The sequence below is a fragment of the Garra rufa genome, chromosome 13, assembly GCF_049309525.1.
Source record: "Garra rufa chromosome 13, GarRuf1.0, whole genome shotgun sequence".
NCBI classification, from domain to species: Eukaryota; Metazoa; Chordata; class Actinopteri; order Cypriniformes; family Cyprinidae; genus Garra; species Garra rufa.
Window position 1 is genome coordinate 42,012,946 of NC_133373.1, and position 20,442 is coordinate 42,033,387.

General features: G+C 35.7%; 1 protein-coding gene across 1 annotated transcript; it reads left to right on the forward strand.

Moving 5' to 3' along the window:
- Window positions 1–1,075: 1,075 nt before the first annotated feature.
- opn8a (opsin 8, group member a) lies at window positions 1,076–11,293 on the forward strand. Its single transcript, XM_073852829.1, has 4 exons — window positions 1,076–1,091; window positions 4,974–5,267; window positions 6,560–6,891; window positions 10,254–11,293. Exons 1-4 carry the CDS (start codon window positions 1,076–1,078, stop codon window positions 10,560–10,562), a joined length of 951 nt encoding a protein of 316 aa, XP_073708930.1. The 3' UTR covers window positions 10,563–11,293.
- The last annotated feature ends 9,149 nt before the right edge of the window (window positions 11,294–20,442 follow it).

Consider the following 20,442-nt stretch of genomic DNA (forward strand, 5'->3'; position numbering starts at 1 on the left):
GATGTCTCAACATGAAGGCCATAATTGTCTAGTGTTCATCTTATACACTGCATTGAAATGTTTTTCCTCCTTTCGTTGGGTCATCTTACAAGTCTTTGGTTGTACATTGCAGGTTTTTCCTCAGTTGTTCTGATCAAACATTTTATGATATTGTGCTTTTTTGTTCAACACCTTCAAAGGTTTTCTGGTAAAACACATTTTAAACTAAGGAATAAGGATGGCAGCTGTGTCTCTGGGAACCTTTAATGCCTTGGAAATCTTCATATAGCCTTAGACCTTTACAGTAATACAATTATTTATTCTCTGTAGCTTCTCTATAGCTTTTATGAGAGCTGTGTTGACTTTGTCATATTAGCTACTAAAACTTCAGCACATGCATGGGCTAACTGTATGTATGTGTAATAGCGCAAGCTAATTTTGTTTTCTAATAGAGTTTCTAAAGGCTTAAGTATGTTTTAAGACAATTTTGTTCCCCACCATACAAATAAGTGACTAAAAAAACAGCAATGTTAAACAGGGGTTGAATAATTATGACATAGCTGTGTTATTAAAAAATCCTAGAACTCAAAAATATTACATTATATGTTGACATTATCACTTTTAATATGCCAGTAATTGGTTATAGATGCAATTTTTTTAAAGTCCTGGATCTTCAGAAAAGCTTGTATTTGTAAACTACTGCAGTCTCTGGAGGGTTGAATAATTTTGATTGCAACTGTACATTATTGCAAAACTCCATACAATTCACTGCATCTTCCAACTAAAATTAACTCTAGTGACATAAAAAAAATTGCCTTTACTGCCAAAACTTTTATTCCTTTTCACACAAATTTTGATTATGGAGCCAGATCACTTTACCACAGTGCATGATCTGTAAACTAATATATTTTTTTAGACATAGTAAACTTGCTCGGTAGCTCACCCGATACTGCATCATTAACCTATTAGCACTGAACCAACTTTCACAATACGTACAACAACAAATGTAATAAATCATTGCCAGATTTTTGTTCATCTGTTTCGTCCAGAGCTGCTTGCACCACTCACTAGACAGTTCATTTGAAAGTGTTGCAAGATGTGCAATAAGCAACGTAATATCATTTTGCAGAAATGCTGTCACAGGCATATAATTCCAATGAGCCTGGGTTACAAAAAACGGCTAGAAGCAGCCTAGAAACAAACATTTTAATTGTCTTTTTAAAGTGGGTTATGGCACTTAGAATTAGCAGATTATACATACAAGTAATCGGAAAATGGTTGTGCTGAATGATAAAAAGGAATTATTGAAATGAAATATAGGTAGTTTTCAGATCTAAATTTTTTCTCTTCAGGCCAGAAAGATCATTCATGAACACAAAGTTGTGAAAAAGACATGAAATTCTTGAATAATTTATATTCTTCTGAGTCATCCGTAACTGCAGTGCTATAACTGGACAGTCCGAATGAATTATTTAAAGGGGTCATAATAGTGACCATGGTCATAATAGTTTCAGATATAAGAACTTGATTAAAAAAATACCATTTTTTAAAACTACTTTTAACATGAGAACATCAATCTAGTTGTTTTTTTCCTTCCAATGCAAGAACTTGATTTATGCATGAACATGCCTTAAAAATCCAAATCCACAAAAATAAGCCCTATTAACTAAAGGGGTTAGAGAAAATGTGAAAATGGATAAACAAATAAAGCTAAACAAAGACGTGAAAGAAAATTAGCTTCACAGTTTTTCAGATTCTGATAACATCTAACTCCTACTTTTAACAAATATTATACAAATATGTCCATGCAAGACCGTTAAATTAATAAAAACATCAAAAGCACAGAGATGATGAATGAATTAACTGATGTTTAAATGCCTTCAGAACCAAAATAAACAAAATAAACTAGGAATTTGTAAATACAAGACCCTGTTAAAACTTAATGATAAATCCATATGAATTCACACTGTAACAAAGTTAACGATTTCTCAAAGTCAAAAAACATCTTCATTTTGTTCTTTGGTAATGTACAGCAGACAGAAAAACGTATATATGACCCTGGACCACAAAACCAGTCATAAGGGTACATTTTTTAAAATTAAGACAGAACAATATTTGGCTGAGATACAACTATTTGAAATCTGGAATCTGATGGTGCAAAAAAATATTGAGAAAATCTGATGGTGCAAATAATATTAAGAAAATCAACTTTAAAGTTGTCCAAATTAAGGTCTTAGCAATGCATATTACTAATAAAAAATGAAGTTTTGATATATTTATGGTAGGAGATTTACAACATATTTTCATGGAACATGATCTTTACTTAATATCCTAATGCATAAAATAAAAATGAAAAATCATTTTGACCCTTACAATGTATTGTTGGCTATTGCTATTAACATACAGGTGCTACTTATGACTGGTTTTGTGATTTTAAACTGGCATTAGCAAACAAAAAGAGCCAGAGCTTTTCTCTGAACTAACTTTTTGAGCCATTCTGCAATGACTTAAATGCAAACTGGTCTGAAATCAGTTCTCCTCAAGTTCATACAGCTTTCTTATCACAGTAACCACAGGTGAATATTATTCAAACAGTATGACCACAAAGTTTTTCTTGTGAAATAATCTAAAAAGAGTAAAAAGAGTGCTTATGCTGTCTTTCTTTCAAATTAATGCCACTTGGTTTGATATTGTGACAATTCAAGAACATTCATACATTTTAGGTGTTTACTTTGGGATACTAACATATCAATTTTATGGTTTTACAAGGACAGTCTTTATAATATGCTTACAAAAGTTTTTATTCACCTCAGGCGCCATGACTGCAGCTGCTTGGAACCGAATAACGCAATTAAATATTACTGTACAGATGCCATCTCTCAAAAGACCACTTTTGTTTTCTTAAGAATATTTCCAAGAACATTCAGTCAGATCTCTTCCCTGCTTTCATACTGCCGTTGGCTAGAATGACATGACAAGCCTTGCTGTTCAACCAAGGGTCTGCAAAATTGATTTTCGGGTGGATTTTTAACCTGAACAGATGATGTAGAACATTTTTTTTAGCTGAAGAGTCATCATGATTGCTTAGTGACATTTAGATTCACTGGTATTTCAGTGGGTCCTTCAGCTTATTGAACTAAACAAAGCAGCTTTGAAAACAATATATATAGGCCTAGCCTACTTTATAGGCTAAAAAGCAAGGAATGAATTAAAAATATGTCAAAACAAAAGGTTGGGATCTTTCAAGTATAGTCTATATATTCATACAAGTATATTATTTCAATAGCAATAGATGCAATAAATGATGTCCATTTATCATATCAATATCTCACAATAATCAACTGCAACACGTGACTGAAACAATTCGGTTTCGCAGCAGGCCAAGAATTAAATGGCGGAATTGAATTTAAAAATACATTGCGGTACAAAAATAACAATAACACACAAATAATAATCACATACCTATTAAGTCAAACCCCGCTGATTATTTTGGCAGCCACTGATAAAATTGTATAAAAACATGTAACAGGCTTACCTCATGAAGCTCTTGAAGGAATGCCCACACTAATCAAAAAATAATCCATAATAAAACAGGAAACTCGATTAGAAGTGTAATTGTCGTACCTTGTGAAACACAAAGCTGTATACACACTGTCAAACTATTAATAGTTGACAACCATAAAATGAAAATATTGCTATAGTATAAAAATATAATTTAGCAAACGATCATACACTTGGAGTTTGTTTACTTCGTACTGACTTCTCTGTGAGAGGAATCGCGTGTTTGCTTCCCTGACGAATCAGTAATATAATAAATAATACATTTGGATACACTTTTCTATTGTACATGCCTCATTTTGAACACATTTTTGAGTGATGATCCAAATGTTTTGCCGATTTTACATCCACCTGTAAATTACAGGCCTGCGTAATGTTCGCGCTCGTAACGTAACTACAGTACGCTGGGGCGCGCGCTGTACGTAGCCTACTCGGTGCGTATGTGTTTGTGCGAAAATAACGTCTTACTTTGTTTTCTGCTAATATTTTAACAATAGCTTAAATTAAAAACTTTACATTAAAGCTAAATAATTATAAATAAAATATATCTTTGTCACTTACCAGGCTGGCGAATGGCAGCTGCAATACACATTCTTCTTCATCTAACTTTGGCAGCATAAATGTAATATTATGTTATCATACAGTACAGGTCAAAATAAAATCATAAATGAATCACGATCTTGCTATTTATTTTATTGAAAAGTGCAATGTAATCAAAGCTAGGTAGATTACTTACAAATTATAGTCTGATATTGATTACAGTTTACATGATGAAAATGTAGTTAGTAACAATCTAGATTACTCATTTTAGGTAATGTAATCTGACTACTTTTTAGAGTACTTTTAGATTACTTTTTATCAAACTTGTTTTAAACTTACCATTAAACATACCATATTAATATAAAAAAGCAAAGAGAAAGAAAATATATTCCATTTTTTTATGTCAACATCGTAATTAATTCAATTAATTCAATCCTAAAAATGATAAAAGTCATTTAAATTGAAACTTGAACATTAAAAAATTAATATATTTTAGTTTACCCGCATAAGTCAGTGTGACCATTAACTAACATCAGAGAACTGTAAACATGTGAGTTGTTAAATTATTTAAATATTTACTTCCTCAGTGATATTTCAAACAAATAATTTATTTTAACAACATTTGAGAATCCCTTCATTAAACGTGCATTAATAAACATGAAAACAATGACACATAAAGTCTTCCAGGTTTGAAATTTTTTTGTCCAGACTTCCAGAATCAATGTATTATTTACTGCAATTTTGTGAATGATATGTAATCATGTATTCCATAAAATTTTTAAAATGTAATATACTCTAATTTTTGGAATCCAGATTACATGTAATCAGTTACTACCCAGCACTGAATGTAATCATCAGGAATTTTTTTAACCTTTTTACCACTTGTTTTTTTCCAGCCATCCTCTCCATTTTGGGCAACGCAGCCGTCCTGGTAACAGCCGCCTGTCGTCACAGTGTTCTCAAAGCTCCTGAGCTCCTCACGGTAAATCTGGCTGTGACTGACATTGGTATGGCCCTCAGCATGTACCCACTCTCAATTGCCTCTGCTTTCAACCACACCTGGATTGGAGGTGACCCCTCCTGCCTGTACTATGGCCTGATGGGTATGATCTTCAGCGTGGCCAGCATTATGACCCTGGCTGTCATGGGGTTAGTGAGATTTCTGGTGACAGGAAACCCTCCAAAATCAGGTACTGTGCTGATTGCCTAAATTTCATTAGGAGAGCATCTCATTACTTTATTGATTCATTATTAAATTTCATTTAATGGTTGTTGCATTCATGAACATTGGATTTTGGGACACAAAAGATCAATGTTTGCTTAATGAACCTTTTTAGGCAATAATGGTAGAAATGTTCATTAGCTTTTATAGCCAAGATTTTAAAGTTTGAGCTTTTACCCCACTTGACTTTTAAAACTAAACTGAGACTGTGAAGTATTCACTGTGAAGTGTGTGACAAGACCAGGTCTTCCCTACAAAATGTATAATTTTACACAGCAAATTTATAAAAATCACATGAATATGAAAGCAAATTAGAAACAATATAATCAAAATGAGAATAGACAGATGAAACATCACTGTGTTCTTGAGTGTTTCTATTGTTTAGTCAAGAAAGCGAATTATCACAAATAACAGGAAGCCACAAACAAAACTCTGCAACCGCAAATGCCAGGAATTGCAGAATTTAAATCGTGCCAATGTGCTATGTAATTATGTTACATTAAAATTTTAAATTTTTTCAAGTTCAGGATGAAAGAAATATAGTCAAAGATTTAGAGCTATTTGCAACAAGAAACAATATTTTCTTCTGTATTGTGATGCACATACTAATAAAACGGATGTAAAACGGGGAAATAAGATTTGTATGCGCTTGCAATAAATAGTAGATATTACATGCATTCAAGTTAACAACAGACTTTGTAACTTTCCAGAAAAGGTTTCTTGTCTAAATAGGCTACTTGCATCAAATTCTGTCGTTCTCAGTTTTTTGTGCATTTACAGTACAGTACTATACATTCTCGTCCAACATTTTAGGAGTGGTTGGGAAAATATTAAATGCATCATCATTCAGAATGAGCTTTTAAAATGTTCACAGACACTTATATATTTTTAATTGGTTCATTAATTTGTACCCAATGCATGACTACTTATTTTCTCTCGAATCAAGGACATCATCTATCCTTGAAATCTTTAATGACGCATGAAAAAGTCATTGGAGAATATAGACAGGCATGATGATGGTTTATCTGTACTTTGAATGATATTTTTAAACACCAAGTTCTTTTCCAATTAGTTTCCTTTTCAAATTATCAACCCGTTAATTACCTTCAAATTTCCTCTCCTAGAAACTCTAAATGAGAAAAAAAAAATAGGTTATTGGCAGTGGGATTATTACTTGAGAAGTCTTAAATTGCCTTTATAGCCATAGCTAGACTATTTCTAAAAAAGAATGATAACCTTTTTTTTGTCTATCTGTTGCAGGCAGCAAATTTCAAAGAAAAACTATAAGTATATTGATTGGTGTCATCTGGTTGTATTCACTGCTGTGGGCAGTGTTTCCTCTTCTGGGATGGGGAGGATACGGGCCGGAACCCTACGGTTTGGCCTGCTCCGTGGACTGGGCCGGATACCAGCACTCCTTGAATGGCTCTTCGTTTATTATGGCTTTGGCCATCCTGTGCACCCTGATCCCATGTGCAGTCATCCTGTTCTCCTACACTGGCATCGCCTGGAAGCTCCACAAGGCCTATCAGTCCATCCAGATCAATGATAACCTGCCCAACTCTGGAGCTGTTGAGAGAAAGGTCACCCTGGTAAGGGTTATCCAGAATTGCACACAAAAATGTTAAAGGTGACATATAAAATCTGGTTTTTCTTTGTTTAACCCTCTGGTGCTCTTCGTTTAGCAGTCACACGTGTGCTCTTCGCGGTCAGAAGTGACCGGACACCTGTAACGCATCCTGTAATTTTTTCAGTAAAACCATTCCAATTCAGTTTTGTTTAATAATATTTTTTCTTTTTTCTTTTGCATTTTGAGAGGGTTTTGTGGTAATAATGAATATTTATGCTGTAATTAATATCCATTTTTTGCCATTGAGAATAATAAAAAATTTTATTTTAATTTTTTTAAAAAAAATTTTTTAATGAATGCAGTATTTCAGGTTGAAATAGAGACTCAGCCATTCAACACTAATTTTTGAAGGCAGATTAGCGCCATCTGTTGGTAAAAAACGAGAAAAACATCTGTAATGGCAGGTGTAACTTGATGCCTGTATAGTTCTCTACAAAGCAGCTTGTGAATTGCCTAGTTGTTTTTAGACAATTGATTCAGCATTTTTATTAGGTGGAATAGTTGAACATACATTTAAACAATCTCAAAGACTATTTCTTATCCAGTTTGGGATAGTTTTTTGTTATAAATATGATTTGAAGTGTTAATTTTTTGTATATGCAAGAGAGTGTGTGTCTTTTGCACTCTGGATATGTAATTTTTTTATACATATATATTTTTTTATTTTACATCTTCTCAATTTGCTGTGTTTCAGTTCATTTGTGCGTGTGTGTGTGTGGATGTGTGAGAAAGAGACAGAAAAATTCTGTACATTTTTGTATTTTTGTCGATTTCCCATTCATTTCCTGATGTCGGTCATTTTTGACCAAAGAGCACAAGTTTTGTTTTTTTTTTTGGAATCGTGCCCTCATTTTTTATGTGTGTCCATAAAAGTCACTGAATTTGGTAGCGTTCTGATGAAGCTGTGATTTTTTTTAAAAATTCAAAACCGAAAATGTTTTGGTCAAAAGTGACCGAATAGAGGTGAGTATATTAGTGTGTGTGTGTGTGTGTGTGTGTGTGTCTGTCTGTGAATGGGTGTGTTTTAGAGTGTCACCCCTTCACTGCTGTGTACTTTTTTCAGCATTGTGGAGGATTTGTAGATTGTACACACAAAAATTCTCTGAATATTTGTATTTTTGTCAATTTCCCATTCATTTCCAATGGACGGTCATTTTAGACCGAAGAGCACAAGTTTTTATTTTATTATTAGTTTTTTTTAATCGTGCCCTAATTTTTTATGTGTGTTCACATTCCAAATGCCATAAAAGTCAATGAATTTGGTACTGTTCTGATGAAGCTGTGATTTTTTGAAAAATTCTAAACCGAAAATGTTTTGGTCAAAAGTGACCGAATAGAGGTGTGTATATTAATGTGTGTTTGTGTGTGTGCGTGTGTGTGTGAATGGGTGTGTTTATGAATGGGTGTGTTTTAGAGTGTCACCCCTTCACTGCTGTGTACTTTTTTTCAGCATTGTGGAGGATTTGTAGATTGTACACACAAAAATTCTCTTAATATTTGTATTTTTGTCGATTTCCCATTCATTTCCTATGGTCGGTCATTTTAGACCGAAGAGCACAAGTGTGACTATTTTTTTTACGACCACTTAGCCTGCTTGAATCATGCCCTCAATTTTTTTTTGTGTTGACATTCCAAATGGCATAAAAGTCACCGAGTTTCATATCATTCCGATTAAGCTGTGATTTTTAAAAATTCAAAACAGAAAATTTTTCGGTCAGAAGTGACCGAAGAGCACCAGAGGGTTAAGTGCTATAATCGGGTGTATCTACACGCCCAGAAAAGTTGAAAAAGAACAACCCAGTAAATTTGTTTTAGTATGCCTTTCTTTGCAAGCTTGTGAAAAAACAAGATTTCGCTCTCCCTGTGGTGTAGGAAAGGGGATCGTATTATAATATTACCAGCCCTTAATCTGCACGTTTCCACCCACCGTGTCACCATTGTGTTTATACATTTTGTGTGTCTCTTGAGATCGGGGAGTGAGGTTTACCTGCACAGCACCTACTAGCTGGCCTCCGTTACACTGGCACAGCTCTATTCTTGAAAAGGGGGTAGGGAACAGCAGCTCATCTGCATTTAAAGATGCATGCTCGAAAACAGCGTGCTTCCACTCAAAATAGGTATTTTCAAGATGATATAATAAATGATTTATGGGGTGTTTTAAGCTGAAACTTCACAGACACATTCTGGGGACACCTGAGACATATAACTTAAAATATTAAGTTTTGTTCTTAAAATAAGCAGGCTCAAATCTGACTGGCTAGCTTCACACAATTTCCAAGCACTGGGATGTACTGTACTATAAAATACAAAGCTGGTTGAAAAATCAGCTTTTAAGTGTTTAACAACATGCAGGGTCACAGTACATCCAAACCCTGAAGCGTTCACACATCTGCAGGAAGCTTAACAGTTTTTCCTGCTGCAGTGACAGACACCGATTCACACCCCAGCTCCATCTTCTGCCCACAACAGTTTCTTTTTTTTTCCTCACTTGGTTTCAAATCTAAAATCTTAAATCTAAAATGAATGTTTTTTGCTGTTCGGTGCCCAGATTATAGAAGTGGGTGAAGTGGCTGAAGGTCAAGCTCCATCCTGTCCTTAAAGGACACTATTGGATGTAAAGGATTTCCTAGAAATAGTCTTGTCATTTTCCAGGCACTTGCATCTAAAGCTTAATAGTGTTTTGTAAGTGTATTATCAGGGCTTTTCCCCCTGGAGCTAAGGGCAAATTGGTAATCGGGTATTTTTGGAATGTTTTCGCTGAACCTGTATTTTGTTTGCTGCCAGCTATATTGCTGTTCATAAGCCTTAATTATTAAATGGTACAATGAGCCATCACTCTAAATTAACGTATTAGTGGCCTTTCACTAATCACTATTAAAGCAATAGTTCACCCAAAAATGAAAATTTGCTGAAAATGTACTCACCCTCAGGCCATCCAAGATGTAAATGAATTTTGAGAAATGTAGCATTACATGTGAATGGGTGCCGTCAGAATGAGAATCCAAACAGCTGATTAAAAACATCACAATAATCCACAAGTAACTCACATTTTACAAGTCTGAAGTCATCTTTTGACTTCACAAGATATTACTTGATGGACTGGAGTATTGTGGACTATTGTGATGTTTTTACTGTTTGGACTCTCATTCTGATGGCACCTATTTACTGCAGAGGATCCATCGGTGAGCATTGGTGATTTCTCCAACTCTGTTCAGATGAAGAAACAAACTCCTCTACATCTCAGATGCACATTTTCCACAAATGTTCACTTTTGGGTGGAATATTCCTTTCTTTCTGCTCTCAGTTTTTTCTCCTGTGTTTCAGATGGGCATTCTGATCAGTGCCGGCTTTATTGTGTCCTGGGCACCCTATGTATTCATCAGTCTCTGGACCATGTTTCACTCTGATGGCAAAGACATTGTGGCACCCATTGTCAGCTTGCTACCCTGCCTTTTTGCAAAATGCTCAACGGTGTACAACCCTTTAGTCTATTATGTTTTTCGCAAATCTTTCCGCAGAGAGCTTCGGCGGGCCTGGAGGTGTTGTTACTGGAATGCTGTGAGCAAAATGACACTCTGTAGAGGAGCTGAAAGCTCAGAGGAAACTAGCAGGGCACAAGAGACAACAGAATAGTGAATGCACTCTAAATAAAAAGAAAAAAGGTTGGTGGATGGTTTGCAATATGGAAACACTTGGACTTGGTGTGCTGTGACATTTTCAAGAGCTTCAATTCTGTGTCTGCAGCCCAGGGTAGTGCATTACTCGAATTAATTTTTGGAAACATTTCATGTAGTTCAATATTTTGACGCCAGAGAAACAAGCAGCACTTTCGTCAAATGCTGCCGGAGATCTGAAATACAGTCTGGAATCCACATATTCCCTTGTGTTTTCTGTTCAGTGACAATCTCATGTTCATCAGTTTGAACAATTACTTATTTTTCTCTGCTTTTATCTAATCTTTTATTGCTGCCTTACCTTTTCACTTTCAGCAGATTATTACAAGATTTAACAGATGTTTGATTGATTTATCAATCATAATGAAGATTTTTTGCAGAGCAAAATCTTTATCGCAATGATTTCGTCTTATGTTGCTTTCAGTTTTCCATTCAACCTGTTTTTCAAAATAATTTTTTACATTGTCCGTTTCTTGCATTTTCCTTCTGTGTTTTTCATTTTGCACTAATTGCTGTGAACCTTTCTTTATCAGTACCATTTATGCATATGTCATGTAATGCATCCAAAGCTGTAATTACCGGAGAAAGGGGCTGATCATCAGGTGACGTACACAGGCTGAAAGAAGGATCCGGTTAATGTCTGTCTGTATGACTCCTTCACAAACATCCCATTGAGATGTTGAACTAAGAAGTCACGCTCACCATGTCAAGCTTTTGGACACAGATGTTACCTTGCTTTAGACATAATTCCTCGAAAACTAATAAAGCCATATTAGGTGCTTTCTTCAGCTATGATTACATTAATACAGCCTCATTTCATTGTTTGTACTACTTTCCAAATGCTTTTTATGCATACATGTTATTATTTTCCTTGTCCCACACAATTACAAATATTTAAAATAAAATTTAAAATATGTGACCCTGGACGACAAAACCAGATATATGCATAGTCTAAAAGCTGAATAATGGAAATAAGATTTCCATTGATGTATGGTTTGTTGGGATAAAACAATATTTGGCCGAGATAAGTATTTGAAAATCTGGAATCTGAGGGTGCAAAAAATCAGTATTTGTCCAAATGAAGTTCTTAGAAATGCATATTACTAATCAAAAAATAAATTAAATTATTTACGGTAGGAAATTTACAAGATATCTTCACTGAACATGATCTACTTTTATCATAATAATTTTTGGCATAAAAGAAAAATCAACAAATTTGACCAACGAGAATGTATTGTTGGTTATTGCTACAAATATATTTGTGCTACTTAAGACTGGTTTTGTGGTCCAAGGTCACACACACACACACACACACACACACACACACACATATATATATATATATATATGGTCATTGGCTCTTCCCCAACCATAACTTTTAATAACACCAGTGCAGAGTTACTCTCTGTGGGATTTGCTGAGTTGTCGGCAGGAGTGTCTTATTGAATTAAGAAGCAGGTCAAAGAGAAGAGGGCTGACTAGGACACATACGCACATACACATATCCCAGCAGCTTTCCTCTTCCATCCTTACTTTACTATCATCAGAGAAGCACAAATTGACACTCTGAGTAGTGCACATTGGTTGTACTTTAAGTTAATGTCTAGACATACAATTTTGCTCAGTTTCCCAGAAGTGTGAAGTGTCTCTGATGGCATGGTACATCAAAGCAATACTTGGCTTGGACTAAAACGCTGGTTTCTTGACTAAGGAACAAACTGTGATGTCATTAGTAAGCAGAAGGGAATCAGTCTGTTCATTCCCTGCCAAAACATCATTGCAAATCTGTTACTCAGTATTTTCATGACAAAGACAAAAGATGTGGATCCAAGAACACAGCTTAGCTTGCATGAGTCATTAATCATTATACATTAATTTCTTCCACTGTTTAACACAGTGCATCACTTACATCTTTAGCCAATACTCACCAAAGATGAAACGTGAGCATTTCATACATCCTTTGCCCTTTATGGAGAGCACAATATACAGAGGAAAGCTGGATCTTCTACAGAAAAAGATTCAAAGAGAATAGAAACACAGGCCTTCGTCAGAAACCACACTGACGATGAGCATCACACAGATTTAAATGTGACGTGCGTCATTTCTGTGACACTACCGTCACCAAAATGAATTGCAGAAATAGAGTTTTCATGACTTGTCATCAGTCTGCCATATTGGCGGCAATGAACATAAACAATACCACTGAACCAAACAAAACTTGCAGATTTTGCTGATTATTGCTAAAATGGTCAACTATTGTCATGTTTTGAGCTGTCATTTGAAACACTTTAGACTGCCAAAAGTTGTAACAAATCAAGAAGAAGAGTGCAAAAGGAACAAAAGGCATTTGTGGTTGGTCAAATTGAACCAGGATTTCCAGGGAAGGATCTAGACAAGATTTGTGTTTGTTCTTGTCACTTCCAGTCAAGTAGGTGAAACATTATGCTTATATCTTAATTAAAACTGCTCATACCACATTAACTTTAGTTTGTTAAAATATTGTGCCTATTCCTGCTTATTAAATCCTTCTCTGTATGATTTAGCAGCTTCCACACATTTGTCCATAGTTTAGACAGTATAAAATAGCAGAACAATGTATTCAGTAGTACATTAACCATGCAATCCATGCTGTTGTTTACATCCAAGTAGCCATGCATCCGGGTAACTGACCAAATCGTAAAATAAGTGCACTGCAAACCCTCTATAATTGTTTCCACAAAACCTTGAGCCATGTCTGCCATTGGTTGAGGCTTTTACCTTGAGTGCAAAAATGACAGCACATGTTCGCATCCACATTGTATGCATACAATAATAAATAAAGCACAGGAAATTTGCATTTGGCTATAATGCTATAAAGGATTAAGCTGAGCTCTTTGAAACTTTCAGAGCTTTAAATCACTTTCATTGTGGGAAGGGTGACAGATTCATAATCTAATAAAAAAATTTCCCCAAGAGCTTTATCACAAGGAAAGTCACTGTCTAGGCATTGAGTGCTTCACTGGTTATCACATGATTTGAATACCCAAACCGCATGTGGGACCAAACTAACATATTAAGTGATTAGTCCAACATGGGGTGCTCATTGCTATAAAACCTAAAAGGATTAAGAGAAACAAATCAGATTTAACCAATCAAATTAACATCAAAGAAACAAAAGCGTAGCCACCTTTATATGTTTGTCTTTAAACTTCCGTTTTTGTGGAAGCATTACTGTTGAAGAGGTAAGTAACTGGTGACATGGATTTACTTATTGTAGTGTTAACGAAAGTTATCATGAGCACTGTAATGTTTAAAGGTGCCATAGAATGATTTACCTTGGCATAGTTGAATAATAACAGTTCTGTACATAGACATGACATACTCTTTCTTATATAAATCTGGTGTTTGCCAAAGACCACTGAAAAATAGGCTAATCCTAACATAACATCGACTATTAAGTAAGAGTCACGATCATTAATAGGTACGCCCCCAACATTTGCATAGCTGAATCATCAGAAGTTCTGCAGCTAGGCTATTGTGAAAAAAACAAAACAAAGCGAGGACAATAGCAAATGTTATATTCCAGGTGGTGCAGGACATGTTAAGTGCAGGGATGGTTGGTGTCTGTAACTTACTCAGAAAGGCATGGAAAACAAATAAGGCGATCTAATAAAATAAGGCGAGCCACTGAAGGGACATGGTTAGCTTAATCCTAGCGGTAGCCTGTTATAATGCAGTACATAAGATTTCACTTACCACATAAACGGAGACGTTATAGACATTATAGACTTACTTCCGTGTTCAGGAAAAACGTCTATACGATACAGTTTGCAATACAGATGTTGTCTCACGATATGACATTCTGACATTCTTTGTGGGTTTTTTGCAGAGGTCAGTGAGTTTTCACAGCAATGGGACAGCGAGGTACTAAAGTAAATCCGATGACAGTTGGCGAGGTGTACGAACAACATCTTAGTACACCCCCAAAACCCAGCACCAACATGGCGGTTCAACATCCTCGTCCCCGCGATGAGACCCCTGTTGGTGCTGGAGGAGGAGGAGAGGAGGCAGGAGGAGTAGGAGAGGAGGGAGGAGGAGAAGGAGAAGAAGGAGGAGGAGGAGAAGGAGAGGAAAGAGGCAGGGAGAGTTGAGGAAAAAAGAAAGAGTAAGAAGTGGTGGCAGAAGCTTCTTTCAAGCTGCCAAAAAGCAGCCTCCAGAGAGCAGCTCAGCTCAGGGAGAGGTGGAGCAGCAGCAGGATATGGGAGAGAAGAGGAAGGTGGCATGGGCTAGAAGAAGTAGTGATGGTAAATCACACAACCATGTTATGAGTAACGTTAAAGGATAACTGTTGCCAAAATGCAACCTGGGCTATTTTTTTTTTTACTGTAAACGAGACAAACTTATATTTAAAAGCATAATTACGACAAACGAGCCGTTTTTGAGATTGACCGTGATTTAGTTTTGTGGTCAGTGGCCGGTGAATGGGAGTACTAGGGGCATACATTTGAGCGCATCAAAATCAATATTTTTACAACACTAAGAAGGCTCGACACACCATGACACTTTGCTCGAAGTATCACCTGGGTCTCTACACATGAACTCGAGCATTGAGAACATTGTTCGTGTACACATAGTTTACTAAAAAGAAAGTTTTTGAACAACTCACTTACACTGTTTGGGTTTCCACTCACAGCCATCTTGCCAGTCAAGAGGTGTCGATCTCCGAATGCGAATGAATGGACTCCATAGGACGAAATATTAGGCTTGTATGAGGCTCTTTTTACAACTAGAAGAACTTGCGACAAAACAACGAATTAGCCGTGCATTTATATGGAAATATGCTTTAGGAGCTATCCATCCTCGCACTCGGAGATCGACACCTCTTGACTGGCAAGACGGCCGCGAGAGGAAACTCAAACAGTGAAAGTGAGTTGTTCAAAACCTTTCATTTTAGTAAACTGTGTACACGAACAATGTTCTCAATGCTCAAGTTCTTGTGTAGAGACCCAGGCGATACTTCGAGCAAAGTGTCATGGTGTGTTGAGCCTTCTTAGTGTTGTAAAAATATCGATTTTGATGTGCTCAAATGTATGCCCCTAGTACTCCCATTCACCGGCCACTGACCACAAAACTAAATCACGGTCAATCTCAAAAACGGCTCGTTGGTCGTAATTATGCTTTTAGATATAAGTTTGTCTCGTCTACAGTGAAAAAAAACAGCCCAGGTTGCATTTTGGCAACAGTTATCCTTTAAACAACTCTACTTTAATCATATAAAAACTAATATGATCAAACACAATATCAAAATGTACATCAGCACATGTAGCAAAATCCCCTTCAAGGCCATGATTAAATCTTTATTCTGTGACATGTTAAAAACATTACTGTTTTATGTCTATGTGTACTAATGTAGACGTTTGTATGATGATCTTAAAGTAAGTAATTATAAATAATGCATTAACAAGCCAGGAAATGTTTGTTCTGTCTTATCCTCATCCTATACTCTTAGCCCTCTTTGCATTTCCTAAATTAAGCTTTTTGCTTTGTTCATCAGGTGGCTTTGAAATATGTCACAAAGACAAAGAACACGGCATGTATTTTCATTGTAAGTACATTGCACTATATAAACAATATACAACATCCCAGCGTGCCAGAAATCATCAGGCTGCTGGACTGGACGGACCACCCCGACCACTTCGTCATGATCCTCAAATGTCCCTCTCTTTACATAGAAAGCTAAATGAATGATCCGATCCTTCGGAGTGCGGATCACAAATCATTTAATTTAGATTGGAACTTAAGAGCAGGTTCTCGAATCTTTTGATTTAGATCGGAACTTTGGAGCGCGGACTGTGAATCATTTGATTCAGATTGGGACAGGTGTGGGTTCGCGAATCATTTAATTCATCATGAATCATTAGATTCGCAAAATGATTCACAAACTCGCTCCGAAGTTCCGATCTAAATTAAATGATTCGCGATACAGGTTCCGAAATCCCAGTGTAAATCAAATGATTCACAATACGCAAAGTTTCGATCTAAACCAAATGATTGGTAATACACGCTTCAAAGTCCCGTTCTGAAAATATGGATTGTGAATCATTATTCAAATTGAGACTGAGAGTAGATCACGAGTCATTTGATTTAGATTGTAACTTCGGAGCTGGTTTGTGAAACTTCTGATTTAGACTGGGACTTCAGAGCGGGTTTACAAATTACTTCATTACTTCATTACATCAAATTGGTTCATAAATCATTTTGCAAATTGAACGTTTCACGATTCACAATCTGCGCTCCAAAGTCATGATGTGAAATGGTTTGCGAATCTTTTGATTTAGATCGCAACTTCGAGCGTGGTTTGCAAATCATTTGATTTAAATCGGGATTTATGCAGGTTTGATTGAAATGTTGCCTATTGCTATTTATTTGATTTAGATCAGAATTTCGGAGCGGGTTAGTGAATCTTTTGATTCAGATCAGAAATTCAGAGCATGGATTGCGAATCATTTGATTTAGAAGAGGACTTAGGTGTGGGTTCGCGAATCATTTAATTCATCACTAATCGTGAATCATTCAGTCGAAATCAAATAATTTGCGATACGCTTACTCAAGTCCCAATCTGAATCAAATGATATGCAAAGTTTGATCAAAACTAAATGTTTCGTAATACATGATCTAAAAATACAGATCGCTAATCACTGTTCAGATTGAGACTTCAGAGCTGGTTTGTGAATCTTTTGATTCAGTTGGAATTGCGGAGCGCAAATCATATGATTTAGATTGGAACTTAGCGTACTGCAAATCATTTGATTTAGATCAGCACTTTGGAGCGGGTTCGTGAATCTTTTCAAAGTTGGACATCGCTTGTTATGATTTTTTAATGGCGTAGAATTTAGTTGTTGTCTGCTGTTATGTCCCAACCAGTGCCAAAATCAAACCTACACCCTTGCTTAAATTTAGTCAATAAATGCATTTACAATAATAAGACAATAAAACTGACTAAAATGACATACATGATGCAACATATATAACATTTTTGATACATTTTTTTTCTGAAGGCTCATAATTAGTGCTTCAAACATTATTTAAAAAAATATATATATATATATCACATACTTGCATAATGCCAGATGTAAGATGCTAAATCTAGCTAATTAGTAAGCTGCTGTTTCCATGAATACAGAGATAAGAGTTATAAATAATTCAAAGGTATTGACAACTCTAAATGAGTCATGCAAATGTGTTATTAGGAAGGAAAAACTAAAAATAATCATATGCAAAGGAGGATTCCTAGGTACACATCATAATGAATATTCACAGAAAATGTACTCCCCCTCAGGCCATCCAGGATGTAAAGACGTTTGTTTCTTCATCAGAACCGATTTGGAGAAATGTAGCATTACATCACTTGCGCACCAGAGGAACCTCTGGAGTGAATGGGTGCCGTCAGAATGAGAGTCTAAAGAGCTGATAAAAACGTTACAATAATCCACAAGTAATCCACACCACTCCAGTCCATCAATTACAAACAAATCGATCATTAAGATTTTTAACTTTCATTCTAATGGCACCCATTCACTCCAGATGATCCACTGGTGAGCAAGTGATGTAGTGCTAAATTTCTCAAAATCTGTTGCAATGAAAAAACAAACTCATCTATATCTTGGATGGCACAAGGGGATTTTTTTTCAGCAAATGTTTTTATTTTTGAAAAACTATTCCTTTAACCACAGTCCACCAGTGCACAAGAACCAGCTGAAGAAACAAATGTGGGATTGCAGATAAAAAACACAGCTTTAATTGCACACGATGCCCAACAATTCCTTAGAGCATTGTGCTGTTATTGCATAATTTGTCTCCTTCCTGCTGTACACACAAACCATATGCGCTGAACCTCTCAGATCTCTCAATCTCACATCTTATTTGACATTTCCTGATGGATTTAAATGTACTGAACACCTAAACTTTCATTCAGAGACATCAAAGAAAGCAGAACATAATCTTTTTAGTGCCATTTACTTCAGAACAACTTCAATTTTGTGATGCAGTAGAGTAAATTATTCCCCAGTGTGTTTCATTCAATTTATTTAGGTTAGGAAATTCTATTCTTGGAAAAAACTGTGACAGCTGAAGCTTGCTGATTTGATTTGATCTGATTTCCTTAAAAGTGAAGAAGAATCAACTAATTGTTTCTTTCAGTGTTTTCTGTTTCTATAATCATGTGTTTTGAGAGGTTTGATTGCAATTTATGACGGTTGTACAGTGGCAGTAATGCACTTGTATGAGAGATGACTTTGGTTCTCCAAAACAGATTAACAATGGTTATGTCTATATTTATATTGGTCTCTACAGAATCTGCAAAATGTTAATTATTTTACCAAAATAGGAGGGATCATACATGCATGTTATTTTTTATTTAGTTCTGACCTGAATAAGATATTTCACATGAAAGATGTTTACATATAATCCACAAGAGAAAATAATAGTTGAATTTATGAAAATAACACTGTTCAAAAGTTTACATCCCCTTGATTCTTAATACTGTGTTGTTATCTGAATGATCCACAGCTGTGTTTTTTGTTTAGTGTTAGTTGTTCATGAGTCCCTTGTTTGTTCTGAAAAGTTAAACTGCCTGCTGTTCTTCAGAAAAATCTTTCAGGTCCCACAAATTCTTTCGTTTTCTAGCATTTTTGTGTATTTGAACCCTTTCCAACAATGACTGTATGATTTCGAGATCCATTTTTCACACTTAGGACAACTGAGGGACTCATATGCAATATTACAGTAGGTTCAAATGCTCACTGAGGCTCTAGGAAGGAAAAACCAAGCAACAAGAGCCGGGGTGTGTAAACTTTTGAAATTTGAAAATTTGAAAGACAAACTTATTTTGTCTTGTGTGAAACAAGTAACTATCTTCTGTAGCCTCTGAAGGGCAGTAGGCTACTAAATGGGAAAAAAATGCTATTTAGGCAAAATAAGAAAAATGTAGCCTACACATCTCCATTCTGTTCAAAAGTTTTCACCCTCCAGCTCTTCATGCATGTTTTTTATTTCTGTAGCATCAGTGAGCATTTGAACCTTCTGTAATAGTTACATATGAGTCCCTCAGTTGTCCTCAGTGTGAAAAGATGGATTTCAAAATACAGTCATTGTTGGAAAGGATTCAAATACACAAAAACGCTCAAAAGCCAAAGACCTGAAGGATTTTTCTCAAGAACAGCGGGCAGTTTAACTATTCAGGACAAACAAGGGACTCATCAACAACTATCACTAAACAAAAAAAAAAAAAAAAAAAAAACAGCTGTGGATCATTTAGGTAACAACACAGTATTAAGAATCAAGAGGATGTAAACTTTTGAACAGTGTCATTTTAATAAATTCAACTATTATTTTCTCTTGTGGATATTTTATGTGAAACCTTATTCAGGTCATTCCTAAATAAACAATAACATGCATTTTGTGTGATCCGTCTTATTTTGGTAAAATAATTAACATTTTGCAGATTCTGCAAGGGGGATGTAAACGTTTGACCTCAACTGTATAAAACATTGTAAGTAAACCACAGCAATTCAAATATTTAGTTGCCCTTTATTATTTTTCCACAGTTGCACCCGTTATGTATTTATTTACTCGCTTGTGTTTATTTATTTATTATATTATTACATCTATCTATCTATCTATCTATCTATCTATCTATCGCAGGACTGAAGTATGGTCCAGTCATCTTGAAGCCCCTCCTGTTGAGGACTTAAGTGAAGCGGACTCTTGTACAGATGTTCTATCAGACGCTGGATTGAGGATGTCCAGCGCGCACCAGTAACCTCTCATGGCGAGTTCTTCTGTTTTACTCGTTATTGAGC